The sequence below is a fragment of the Amblyomma americanum genome, chromosome 11 (genome assembly GCF_052857255.1).
Source record: "Amblyomma americanum isolate KBUSLIRL-KWMA chromosome 11, ASM5285725v1, whole genome shotgun sequence".
Classification (NCBI taxonomy): domain Eukaryota; kingdom Metazoa; phylum Arthropoda; class Arachnida; order Ixodida; family Ixodidae; genus Amblyomma; species Amblyomma americanum.
In genome coordinates, this window is record NC_135507.1 from 35,962,538 (window position 1) to 35,976,037 (window position 13,500).

Below are 13,500 nucleotides of genomic sequence, written 5' to 3' on the forward strand. Positions count from 1 at the left end.
GTGCATCGCCATGACACTGGACCACTGAGGGAGCTAGGCAGCAGTGAATAAGCGGCAGCTCTATTGTTTTCCACACGTTTGAGGTCTTAAGGGCACTTGCACAGTTTTCTTTCCGCAACTCACCAACCGGAAGCTCTGTCACTGCTTACACGTCTCTCTGCAGGTTGTGCTGCAGAAGTTCCCGCACCCAAGCCTCTATCCCGAGAACTTCGAAACCACGTACGCCCGTGTGGTCATCCACTCGGCAATCTCGTTCTGGCTTCCCTTCACTCTTCGTCATGAAAGTGATGTCACACATTGAGTGGTGGACGTGGAGCGGCGGAGATAACACTTTATTGACACGGACATCAGGAAATTTCTTTATATACAAATGATGCTCTTGCATGTCAACACAAGCTCGCGTCATATCCAGGAGTATCATTATAGTACTGCAACAGAAGACAAAAAAAAGAACACAAGACAAAAAGCCTCGAAAAGCATGAAGTGACTAAAATCGGGTATAGTGGAATCAACCGCATAAATACACTAAGCATCCTTTGTTCATCTGAGAATATACAAACTTAGCATCGCAACATCAAACTAACTGCAGTGACTGTTCGCAGCACAGCAGAGCTAAATAGGGCAAAGAAGCAAGGATAATTCAGCCGCGTGAATCTCATGTCACAAAACCTGCACTCATCATAAAGACTCTGCTGTGATGAGTTGCACAAAATTGAAGTTACATGTAAAAGCAGCTTTAAGCATCACACCTAAGGTCATATTCACAGCTCCTCTTTGCTTTTCTTTTCGTGCTTATTCTTGCATTTCACTTGCACAACAGAGGAAGTGCTAACGGGTGCTAAGTCACAGCTAAAAGCATAAAATATAAAATCACAAGACCGTAGTATGGAGCTGCAATTTGGAGCTTGCTGCTGTTGCTTGAGTAGATGAAGCTTACATTTTGTGAACTGCAGGATCAAATAGTGCAGGGCTCTGACTACAGAATTACATGGGCTGCCACGTAACAGATATTTGCCCCTAATGTATAAAATAAAGAGGACTGAATTGCACAAAACCTCCGCACATAAAAATATAAATGCACAGATAAGAGTAACACGATGTTGAGAGCCAATATTTCAGGGAAAAGTCAACAAAAATGAAAGCCAAGGGACAAAAGATTTGCTGTAATCATACTGTATCACTCTGCTGCACTACCTCTCTGCTATCATCAGAGAAAACCTAATGGAAACTGATGACATCAGAACACACACTAACTAATACGTACAGTTCAGTATATCACCCCTCTACTACTGTGCCCATTGGTTGCCTACAACCAGTCGAGTTTGTTCTCATGCTCGTCCACATGCACCACTTATTTCTGCCTGCTGCTACACATTGCTTGACTTGTGGGCACAGATTTTCTTGACCATTTGCTAATCGGGAAGGCCTCCTTAAGAAATGAAAACCTGTCATATCAACCGAAAGACAGTGCCTCCACGACTGGCTCGGGTAGCAATATAAAAGTCACAGGAGATAAGAGGGTACACCAGGAAAGAACAGGCTGGAGAGAGAATTTATCTTACATTGAGCATGCTGAGTATGTAGAGCTAAGGGGGGAAACGAGAAAATCAGAGCACAATGAAGTGGCGGCAACGGCGACGCACGGCTGCAGCTGAAAGTGGCTGGAATGCAGGTGTGGCGGCAGCTACGCTATCACTGGCTGGTCGAGGATGCCAATGTGATCCCGGTCACCGTTTGTGTACTCCTCATTGCTTTCCCGAGAGGCGGGTGAAGCAGACCTGGACCATTTTTCACGACCAAAGCCTTCATCGTAGTTGCCTTTGGCTATGAAAAATTGCTTGAAGTGAGGTCCGCAGTACAGCTTGCCTCCGCTGATCGTGTAGCTTTCCAGCCTGCATGTGGAGTGGCAAGCAACCATTAAATCACAAAGGAGAAAACTAATCAAAGCAAAGAAGCCCTACCATGAGAAACCACAAAGCACATTTACATGCCTTGAACAATCCAACCCCTTGCTGCCGTCAGGGGGGTTCATAAAAGTAAACACACTTGGAGGCCCCCAAAAAATCTGCAGCCCACCACGTCTTTGAGTGTAAGAATAAAATGCATTTTAGAGAGGCAGGGCTCACGCCAGTTCTCAGCTAAAAAATTCAAGACCTCGCCATTAATATTTTCAAGAACTAGCGAACACAGTGAATTACGAAAGGAACATTTCCTGCACATCAAAAATGTTACTTTTCATTTTCAGAAGCTTCTTCTACAAGTAAACACACAAGCTATGTTTGGCATCATCTTGCATTAAAGTTCAGCTTCCTTTCGTTCAAGCTAACACTGAGATTGACTATTTCTTGTGCCTTTTCGTTAAGTTTTCCTCAAACCTATTTTTGCTACCCTCCTCACAGCATTTGTAAGTTCTGCTTTGTCAGCCTAAGCGTCACCGGAAGCAATCAACTCAGCAAGAACTGTTCCCAACTTCTTTTCTTCTGTAAGCTTCAATTTCTTCTCCAAGTCAACACTCTTTGTGCATCTGCTGCTTTGCACTTTCAGCCTCCTGGTACTTTTAGGCTCCAAAAAGTCTTAATTCTTCCTTGCAGAAACCACGGAGGCCCAGAAATTTTTTGTTACCTGCAGATTAAGGATGCCACATGCTTTGCCCAAAGCATCTCGCACACAAAGTTGTAGAAGCTGCACAGCTTTCCTTTGTAGCTGTACAGCTGTGCTTGGATGGATGCCAATGAGCATGCAATTTTTCTCTTGTTACAAATTCACTCCACCTTGGGTGATTCCCTAAAGATTTGACCAATGCTGAACACCAATGCTGAACTTCACCCACTTCTCTTTGGCCTAGTCAGTGGTGCTTGGCCCCCCTGGCTACCTCTGCAACTTCAGAAATCTTTGCAGTCAGCTGCTTTCCTTTGCTGGACAACATGATTGTGTTCTTTTACAGCTTTTGGTGCTCTATGTGCCACCGAGTTCAGCCACTTGTTTCTCATGCTGGGCAGGCCGTGCAGCGTCCCTCCGTGCTTTCGCTATGATGTGCTGCAGCGCTCACTAGAGCATTGGAAAATGAATGTTCCGCTTGTGCCAGCACTGGTCTGAATCAAGCTTGGGACTGAAAGTACGTGAGAGTTATTTTCTGGTGCCCATTGTTCCGACTGAAAAGTTTAGAATGTTCGGATAGACTCTTTAGGCTCAGACGATGTTTGCCTCAGGTCGCCGAGTGGGAGCTAAACGCATTTCACGCTCAACAGTTTGGTTTTTAGGGGTTTAACGTCCCAAAGAGACTCAGGGTATAAGGGACGCCGTAGTGTAGGACTCCGCAAATTTCAACTACGTGGGGTTCTTTAACATGCACTGACACGCACAGAGATAGGTCTCTAGAATTTCTCCTCCATTGAAATTCGACCGCCGTGACCAGGATTGAACCTGCGTCTTTCGGGTCAGTAGCCGAGAGCTGTAACTACTGAGCCATCGCGGCAGCTCGCACTTAACAGTGTTCAATGGCAAGGAAGTTAAGCAGAGGCAAGTCGGTCTATTTTAATGCTTATACAACAGGCTGATTTTCTCCTTCGCACATGTAATTTTGAGTCAGTCACAGCAGTACCTTCAGGCTGTTTAAAACAGCTGCAGTTAAATGCAAAGAACACAGCAGCTTGGAAGAATAGAAGGCAGGTCACTTCTTGCACACATTGCTTCATTCTAAACATGCTACCAATTCATGAGTCATTATATGTAAGCTCCTCTCAGACAAAGTTCAGCCAGTACTGCATACATGTAGAGGTACTCCACAAATGCATTATTTTACGAACAAATTCGTGCCTCTCAAAACTACGTGTACGGCCACAAGAACAGTATTTTGGAGGTCCTTTATGAGCACTTAGTGCAGTATACCAATGCACCTGCCTTTACTTCCTGCAAAAATCTGGCAGCTGTTCACAGCTACTGAACCTGCATAGCGAAAAAGTAAATTGGTTTTGAGGAACGGAAAGATTAGGTGACTCGCTTCTCTGTGGGTATCCGAACAGCACCGTAAAGTACGGGATGAAGGAAGGAGTGAAAGAAGGAAAATTGCTGCAGTGGCGGGATCTAGAGACATTTTGATCACCTATTATACGGCTCTTTAACATTCACTGACATCACAGAGCATACGAATCTCGAGTTTGAAACTTGCTGCAGTCAGGACTGAACCTGCATCCTCTGGTTTAGTAGCGGAGAGCATTCACCACTTAGTCACCTCTAACCTTGTTACCGGCAAAATAATGCTGTAGCCATTGCACCACAGCTGCAGTTAAAGGTAGATATTGGGATGCAAAGCAAGTTTATGAATTATTTCCCATATTCTATGTGCCTCCATTGTACAACTACTACTAGATCACTGGCTACATGACTCGTTACAAACAAAAGCAGCTCATGCACACAGACTGCCAAACACGTAAGGCCTCAGTAGATGTTTGAATTGTAGCTAACAAAAGAAGGAGCTGATATGGCCCAAGCTAAGCTAATATGCTCCTTATTGTACCCAACAAAACTATGCATAACTGCATGACCAAAGTGAGTCGCTCACCTGAGATGACAATTGCAGTGGCTGCAGCGAAAGCAGTTCTTGTGCATCCGCAGTCCGCTCACCTCCATTCGCTCCATGGGGTAGAGTTTCTTGCTGCATATTGCGCATGCTTCAGAGTTCGGTGTCCCTGGGAACTCCTGCAAACAATAGCATGACAGGCATCGTTTGAGCTACTGACAGCAGTTGTGAAATTTTGAAAGAATTTTGTTTCCAGGAGTAGTAGAGAGCAATGATGAAGCAACAAAGACAACCAAATCAGAATCGTATAAAGTTTATTCGATCTATAAACAAGCTACAGCATCAGTCAGGTTGCATCAGCACGTGTAGCAAAAAAAAAAAGTTCTCCGAATTTTATGATAGCAAGTTTGCTGCATATGAATCCTGTAAAAAATAATGAGTCTAGAAAATTTTTTTCCACGCAACATAATCACACAATATAACATTCAATAAATGTAATGTAAACACCTAAAAATTGGCAGCTACACAGTGCAGAGGGCCAATATCACTGATGGTATACTTAAAATTGCCCTATTGCAGCAAGTACAAGTTTCTGAAAGAATATTCATCGCAATAGAATTGCAAATGTATGCTCAAAAAAGTTAGTCTTAAAAATATTCAAGGATTATAAAAATGTACCAACAAAAAACTGGAAGAGACGTAGGGCCCCTTAGAAGTCACTCGGAGGAAAGGCTCTTAGCCTTGTATGGCTCTTAAGTAGACAAATATTAAATTAAGAACATAACACTGCCCAGAGGCCTGTCCGATCTGCATATCAGCGTGTGCGCAAGAGATCCAGCAGACACTTGTAGGCAAAAAACAACCACAAGCTCCTTCCACAGAAGGAAAAAAATGAAAAAAGACTGAGCGCTTCAGTGCGCTAATCCAACAGAGTGGGGAGCTAATAATCCATGCACAGCAGCTGCTGTAAGCGAACGTGCACATAAAGCAAGAACCAGCACAAATACGTAAAAAACCCACAAAGACTAGGCTCTTGGAACGCAGAATGGCAAAAACCTGTTCCTGAAAAATGGCCAGACCACAAAACAATCTTCATGGCAAAAATTTTTACAAGACGGTACAAAAGTCGCGCCGCAGAGATTCTAGGATGGCCAGGATACACGAGATATGTCAACACCACTAGAAGGACACACACACGCACACTATGTACACAAGACGGATATTGCGTAGCAGACTTGAGGTGGCGAGAGACTGGTGACCGCCGCACATGTGTGTTTTCAGGACTTAAAAAATAACCATCTTCATTCAAACCGGTGGCAACATCCTTTGATCTGTGGTGCTGACGCCGCCATGCCGTGGATATCTTGCAAAGAACTGTTGCAGGTCATTCACTGCAAAATATGAAAAGATAATGGACTACAACTTAGACTGCGTGAAATATTTGTCGTGTAGAAAATTTCCAGTTTACTTCCATGCCATGGCCACTTCCAAGGATGTGTTTAGACTTGGTGTGGCAGATGCAATGCATCTTAAAGTCAATGAATCTAAGTGAAACCTGACGGACAAAATTGTTTACTTCTTAAAACTTGCTATAAAACAACTTTATAGCCAATTTGGCACGGTGGGTACAGTTATGCATAGCCAGAAGACAAAGTTAAAGCTGATAAAAAACAATAGGTGACGAATATTCCTAAAACAAAAATCATGGCCATTTGGTTTACATACTATTCCGAAACAAGTGCTATATGCGATCCTTTATGCATGCCTTGTTAAAGAGAAACAAGAGTTCCTGCTTTGAGCGAGCAAATATTCAGCATTGTACAATACATTGCACATGCAGTTTTTATCAATGCCCACAGTCTGCATGCTTGTTAGTGCACATGCTTGTGTGGAAAAGGAATACTCACCAGTTCTTTTTTTTCCTTGGGCAATTAGTGCACAACTGCACATCTTCCAAACCATGCAGCAAAGCAGCAGGGCAAATGCATTTGCGGGCACGAAGCAGAAAAAAATCCTTGCCGCGACACCAAGAACGCATTCACACACGGTCAGCGGGGAGTGGCTGACAGGTACTAGACTGCCTAGTTAAAGTATAGTTGTACGCATTTGTGAGAACAATGCTTTTCACGCACATGATAATTTTAAGAATACAGTCATTGTGGAGGCCCCGTGTTCCATCTATGTTGCCATCTGCCACTGCCGACCATCTCTACTGTTCAGTCATCGACAGACTCATCAGATCACAACGCATCCTGTCAATAAGAAAAAAAAAGCTCAGCAAGTACAACAGCAGAACAGAAGTCCAATCAGTGATGTTCTGAGGCGCTTTTTTTTTAGAAAAAAGTGGCAAAAAACACTATCGATACAAGACATTGATGCTTTGATACACCATGCTGTATAAAACAAAAGTGACAGCCATAGAAGCAAAGAAGGAACCGACGACAAGTGTTGCCGCCATTAGCAACAAAAGCATTAACAGTGCCCTGTTTTGCAGAAGCACATGACAAAATGAATAACACCAAGCAGCTCTCAAGCCTGAAAATACAAATAAATAGCCTAGCATGCAGTTTGCTTGTAACATCTGCTCAATGGGCACCCAACAGTATGGCCAGCGCTACCGTATACCTTGGTATGAAATTGTTAGTACTGAAAGCATAAGGACACTGAAAATAGGTGGCAATAAACTGACCTCTCTGTTTCAGAAATTAACTTTAGACACCATCTTTTTTATCATGGTGTTACTACTGCTCCCCTTGAAGTTATTGAATCTATTCACCTGCAAACAGGAAGCAGTTTTCTTCACAAATTTCACAATGTTACAAGTGACATGAAAATTTGGCCTAGCTGCTAAAGCTCTGCACGAAGGTGACTAAATATTCTCTCCACCTTTCCTTTCATTAAATTTCTCTCCCTCTCGCAGGTGCAACAGTTCTTTTGACATTTAAATTTAAAATGAAAATATAGTGCTAAGTTCCATCACAGCACAAACATGCTAGTACCATATTGGTGTTCCAACGTGCTTTGATGTTAGTATTTGAGCAAACACCTGCAAGTAGTAGTCACTGGTCACTTTAGCCGTAACAAGGTTAAAAGCAGTGGACACCAGAGGCCAGGTTCTCAAAATATGAACACAGCATAAAAACTTGCAGCAATGACAAGATTGAAGCACTTTGAAATTTGCCCTTTATCCCTCTACACCTAAAAAATTTAGCGAAAAGCTGAATGTGGCATGCATTCTGTACACAAGATGTGGCGTACTACTTACTGTGCACAAAGAGTGTGTGCAGCCCAGGATAATTTTTACAATTATAGTATGATAGTACACACTTTCAATCAATCATTCTTTAAAGAAGATAAAGGTTGTGCAAAGGCAACTAAACAGATTTTTGTCCACTCCACAAAACCTACTAGGCCATTTACATATGCAGCTATCTAGCGCATCTGGCCACTGAGAACAACTCCATCCAAGTTTTTCTCCGAGTAAAATTGATTCTATCATTCTCTCTGTGCATGGTGATGCATCTTTTGCTGCTGGACAAGCATTTATTACTGAGAAAACTGCATTTAAATATTTTGTCGCCACGTGATTCAAATTTATGAAGTCTACACTAGAAAGGACTCGATTGCCATTTTGAAGTGAATGGCAGCGTATCGTAGAGTTGATGAACATCAACCTATTTGCAAAACTAGGTGCTGATGGCGACACCTGCATTTTCAGCCTCTTCTAGTTTATAAAACTGCATTTACAATGAAAGTGGCCTCTGTCGGTAGAACGCAGGCTTAGGTTCGTTATCAGTGTCCGTTTAAAATCTGCGCCTTGTGCTATGGCAAACTGCATGATCACCACTTGTGCAAAAATAAAAAAAAAGATGAGCGTACGTGCTTGAAGTGCACAATATGTAAACTTGTATATGCCATCATTTAAGCACTTGCTGAAAATTTTAGCTTGGAGTCACTCCAGATATGGTGAAGCAAGACTAGCCTGTTGACACCCACTACTGTTCCAAATTCACAACAACAACTACAAATAGTAAAACAATTTGGAATTTGATGACCACCTTTTGAACAAGTGAGCCAGTACTGTAATTAGACAGTGAGGTGCAGCTTAGCCATTCCAGCATTCCAGCATCCAACGCAGCACACGAACAAGTAGTGCGAAGAAAGAAAAAAAGTATGAGTGCACCCACTCACCACAAATCTGTTGACCTTAGGCTTGGGCCTCTGTGCCTCCTGGCGCTCGGACTCGTCCCGGATGGCCTCGAACTTGGCTTTCAAGGTCTTTGCAGTGTCAGCCATGGGCAGGCATTCCTCATCTGCGTTCTCTCCATTCCGCCGGTTCTCGCGTGCCACGCGTTCGGCATCCCAGTTCTCAAAGCGTGCTCGCATGCTCTTAGCACGGTCTGCCTCGATCACAATGTCATCTTCGACCCGGTACGAACACTGTACGACGTCAGGATCGCGTTGGACCTCGGGCGACGCCTCGTGCGCGTTGTCTCGTGTGTACTCGCGGGGAGGCGTGATCCTCTTCAGCGGCTTGGGACCCTGAGGCAGCTCCTCGCGGCTCGCGTTTTCTTCGAGCTCGCGGAACCGCTCGCGCATGCGTCGTGCGGTGTCTGTGATGATGACTTCCTCGGCTGGATCGGCAGCACGGACTACATTGGGGTCACGCTGAACCTGGAACTCTGGCGAGGCTTCCTTGCCGGTATCACGGGGCGGTGTCATCTCAAAGCGCTTGCGTTCTTTCGTCTCCTCCTTGAAGTTCTCAAAGAACTTGAAGCGCTCTGACACCTCCGTTGTCGCTACTTCAGGCTCCCGGACAGGGTCACTGGCGCGGACGACTTCGCCTGGCGAGACTGCATTCTGAGGCCGTGGAACATTCCAGCGGTTGCTAGGGGAGCGGGCCAATGATGTGGGAGCTCCAGACTGCCGAGCCACCTCAGCGTCAAGCTGTTTGAAAATGTTCTTGGCCTCATGGGCGATCCCTGCAGGAAAAGGAAAAGACAGGAGGGAAAGGAGCCATTAGTAAGCATCATAAAAATGCACAAACTAACTGAGTACATATTTACGTTTGAGTGGCCCCTTAGACTACAACAGAAGCTGCAAAAGGTTGAGCTTCTATTCTGCATCACCTATGTTTTTTATGCACGCCTACATGCATGACCAGTTCCTCCACAGGTGCATTATACCCATGTAGATAAAGCTCCCCACCTCTATGCTCAACAGCAAACCATACAAAGTGATTAATAATTTTGTTACTTTATCAATGCTCTGCTCAAACATTCAGAGGTGGACGCTACTCAACATAAAATAGACCTTTCTTTACTGCATCTACGGTTAATTTCATCACGATCATAGCTAAAAACTGTTTCCAAAGAGCTGCAAAACTGTCAGTTCTGTAGCACTTGCAAGAGGCAAGAAAATGCAGTGGAAGAATTACATGTACATTAAAAATTTGGCCTTTGTATTGAAATGGGCATAATGCAATTTCCCACAGTAATAATTTTAAAAATGAATGAACAGAGCCTGCCAAACTAGTTCATTCAGGTCCACCTTCGAATTAAGATAGTTCTGCTTTAAACTGACTAATTTATTTCCATCACGCCAAAACCTACGCCATTTCAGAGAGATTGCTATAATCTGAAAATCTGCACAATGTTCAGAATCTCAGATCAGAATAAATTTTTTCAACCAGAGATATGCTCCCCAGAAATTCTTTTTCATCATACAATGAGTTCACATGCACGCAAACCGAAACTACTTTCCCAATCAATATGCTCAAGCACTGTGCTCCTCACCGGTCTCGTTGAAAACACTGAGCTCCTCCTCCTTCTCGCGCTGGAGACGCTCAATCTTCTCGGCCTCGGTCTCTTGGATCACCACACCGGCCTCAAACTTTTCCTTGATGGAGGTGGCACGGGCTTCCTGGCCCTCGACGCTGATCTGTTCAGCCCGCCCTGCCTGGACACGGTTGGCATCCTCCACGGCCTTTTGGTACACCTGAAATCCGATTTAACTCTCAATAACCATGTACAGTAATAAAGAAGCACTAATACAGCTTTATTCTGTCAGCCTTTAACAGCCAGGCTTGAGCTACACTTATCACTGGAGGTTGTATCAGCTGGTTCAGCTCTGTTCTATTTCAGATAAAAGGTGAAAGTAATCAAGAAATGCACTTTTTTAAGCATTTGCAATGAATTTTACAAGGAGACAATGGTAAATATGCAGGCAACCATGAAAAAAAAAATCATAGGACAGGCACGAGTCAGTCATGTGAAAGGTCAGCATGATCTGGTGCACTGCAAGGAAGAAATTTAAGAAAACCAGGTTTAGTTAGGGGAGTGGCAGGGCAATAGAGAGAGCCAAGAAAGCAAAGAGGATGGGATGTGGTGTTTATGGGTGGTAGTGGAAAGACTGGCAACCTGGGTTCCCCACAGCCACTGCATCCTATCTGTCACTGCTAGCAGCTTTGGTTGTCATCTGGTTTCACCTGGTTAACTTTATGCAGGTTTTGAGACCCATACATGAGAAGAGATGAATCTGAAAGCTTCAGGAAAAGAGAGGTCTATTTGTAAGTGGACAACTGCACTGCTACCCATGGAGCTGGAGAAAGTAACAGCTACTGCTGTAAAATGGCAATGGTAGTGACATAGCTCGGAAGCACTGACAATAATGCTAAAGCAGTTCTCTCAGCAAGCATACCTGATTTGTCTGAATTTAAGTTTGAGAAGTTTTTTACTCCAGTGGGGTGTTCAAAGCAAGGTCAGCAGTGATCTAGAAAATACTCGTGAGCAGATATGCATGGATACTGACAAACACTACCACCCTGGTCTTCCCCATTTCTTTGGCACCTTGTTTTGCTGTAAATGTATCAAGTAAACAGTTCAACAGGTACGCAGGCATAAGCACAATCACAACCCATCCGTGAACTAAAAAATCCACTTCTCCCTCCCAGGTTTCTGCTACTAAAGTTCTAATAAACAGCTAGACAGGAAATATTCTTATGAAACTGGAATAAAAGTAGTCACACAAATATGAGCATACAAAAGGTAAGGAACTGCAACAGCAAGACCATGGCAGAGCTCTCACCTGGCGCATAGACTCTGAACGGCCCAAGCACATTTTCTTGCGCAGCTTGGCCAACTCCTCCTTCGTCTCCTCTGCCCTGTCCTGGTGGCTGTTGACTGTGCCACTCTCCCACTGGCTCTTGAGCGATGACAGTCCTTCATACACCACCTAAGACCACAGTACAGTACCACCACTTTAGAATATTACTCATGATGAGCAGAGTTCAAGGGACACTGAGGAGAAATTGAAGTTGGCTTATATCGATAGAATAGCAGGCTCCTGATCACAAAAACGCCACTCTCGCTGAAAACAAAGCTCTTGTAATGTAGAAAATAGCAAGAACCAAAATACAGGTGCCGCCGCCACAGGCCAATCTCGCAAGTACAAGCGTGATGACTTCCTAGGACAAGAGGCGCCACCTTGGAGGAATTTTCCTTACTTCATGGAAGCCACGAATCTCTGAGGCTGGCAAAGGAAGGTTTGCGCACCGCACCGCTAGCCGTCAGAAATCACGGAGTCTGCGTTTACGTCACGTTTCACGTCACTCCGTTCTGAGACGTCATAAGAGTTGCCGTGGCGTCATAAGAGTTCCCTGAGTTTGAATCAGAGCGGCGGGAAAAACTTTCATCTTCGAATCCAAATTTCTTTGAAATAACTGCATCTTTCGCGCCCGGTCAAGCGGCAACAAAGTCATGAAATGACGAACTATCAGATTTTGCTAACAAAAAAAAATACGATAGAGTTCTCCTCAGTGTCCCTTTAAAGCTCATTCCTTGAGACAGAGAATTTCCAGATAGCAAAAACTTTCATGCCCTAACCACCAAAAACTGCTCACTGTAGGACCTGGGAAAAATTGCTAAACTGAAATTCAACATATTTCTAAAGAAAAATACAGGATGCAGCCCCCAAGAATTGACAGTAACATCTGCTGTGGCATCATTTCTTTGACACTTGTTTATGCCCACCATCTCACGGCTGCCTTAAAAGTCATTATGTCACCCAACTAAAAATTCGTACTTTTCCATGACTCGGCTATGTGTAGTATGAAAACTGCCAGCAGCTGTTCCCAAATGTGCCACAGTTTCCATGGAATTGCACTGAAGGTGTCAAATATGACTGGCACCTGGCTAAAAGGTGACAGCAGGTGAAATCGCCTTACCTTCTCCTTTGCCTTCGTCTCCTTCACAACAGATGGATCCTCGTCTTCGCTCTCTGAATGGGCATCTCCATTCCTTTCTCCAGCAGCAACTGACTGGTATCTGTAAGGTGCAGGTTGAGTCTGAGATGCAGTTGAGCCAGGCTGAACCAAGTGGCACAAGCCACTCTACTGATTTGCACCTGGCTTCATTCAGACAGCATAACTGTCAGCATCAGCAGAGTGTCCAAATACGTGCTCTTGTACGAAGTAATAATACCCTATACCTGGTGCCTTGAGGTGCATCTTGAAGTATAGTCGATTTTGTAGTCCTGTTAACAACACTGCCACCTAACACACTACTGGCACACTGATATTTTTCTTGAAATAGTTTCTAAAAGAAAGGATTCCTCAAATTTTGGGAAAAAAATTCAATGCAAATGTTAACTTTGATGTTATGCTTCGGTGTAAAATATACTTTAGGGGTTGCATAGTAAAAGCTGGTTTATGAACACTCACTTTCGCAAGTTTTTACCAATACAAAATGACCTATGGAGAAATTTTCTCGAATAGTTCACTGTACAAAGGCACTTGACCAATTTATGTGCCAAGAAAAATTCAGATTATGTGCACAAAGCAAAACTGCAACAACATTTTGAAAGCAGACTACTGTAGGAACTAAATATGAGGTATAGAAAAATGGAGCACAGCATCAAGTTCAAAAAGTTTTTGGAGCAAAGTGGGACATAACCGTCTATAAAATCTGACTGCGTCCTTTGTG

General features: G+C 43.8%; 1 protein-coding gene across 22 annotated transcripts in view; it reads right to left on the minus strand.

Moving 5' to 3' along the window:
- Positions 1 to 315: 315 nt before the first annotated feature.
- LOC144110768 (uncharacterized) overlaps positions 316 to 13,500 on the minus strand; it is a 193,919-nt gene continuing 180,734 nt past the window's right edge. For 11 of the 22 annotated variants that reach the window (XM_077643855.1, XM_077643853.1, XM_077643851.1 and 8 more), the window contains 6 exons: positions 12,744 to 12,843; positions 11,606 to 11,752; positions 10,315 to 10,516; positions 8,711 to 9,501; positions 4,562 to 4,698; positions 316 to 1,892 (listed from right to left, as the gene is read on the minus strand). In XM_077643855.1, coding sequence (XP_077499981.1) covers positions 1,685 to 1,892; positions 4,562 to 4,698; positions 8,711 to 9,501; positions 10,315 to 10,516; positions 11,606 to 11,752; positions 12,744 to 12,843 — 1,585 coding nt within the window. In that variant the 3' untranslated portion in view covers positions 316 to 1,684. Of the gene's footprint in view, positions 1,893 to 4,561; positions 4,699 to 4,816; positions 5,911 to 8,710; positions 9,502 to 10,314; positions 10,517 to 11,605; positions 11,753 to 12,743; positions 12,844 to 13,500 lie in introns of those variants that run through there. The other 11 variants (XM_077643866.1, XM_077643865.1, XM_077643861.1 and 8 more) reach the window with 1 other exon arrangement.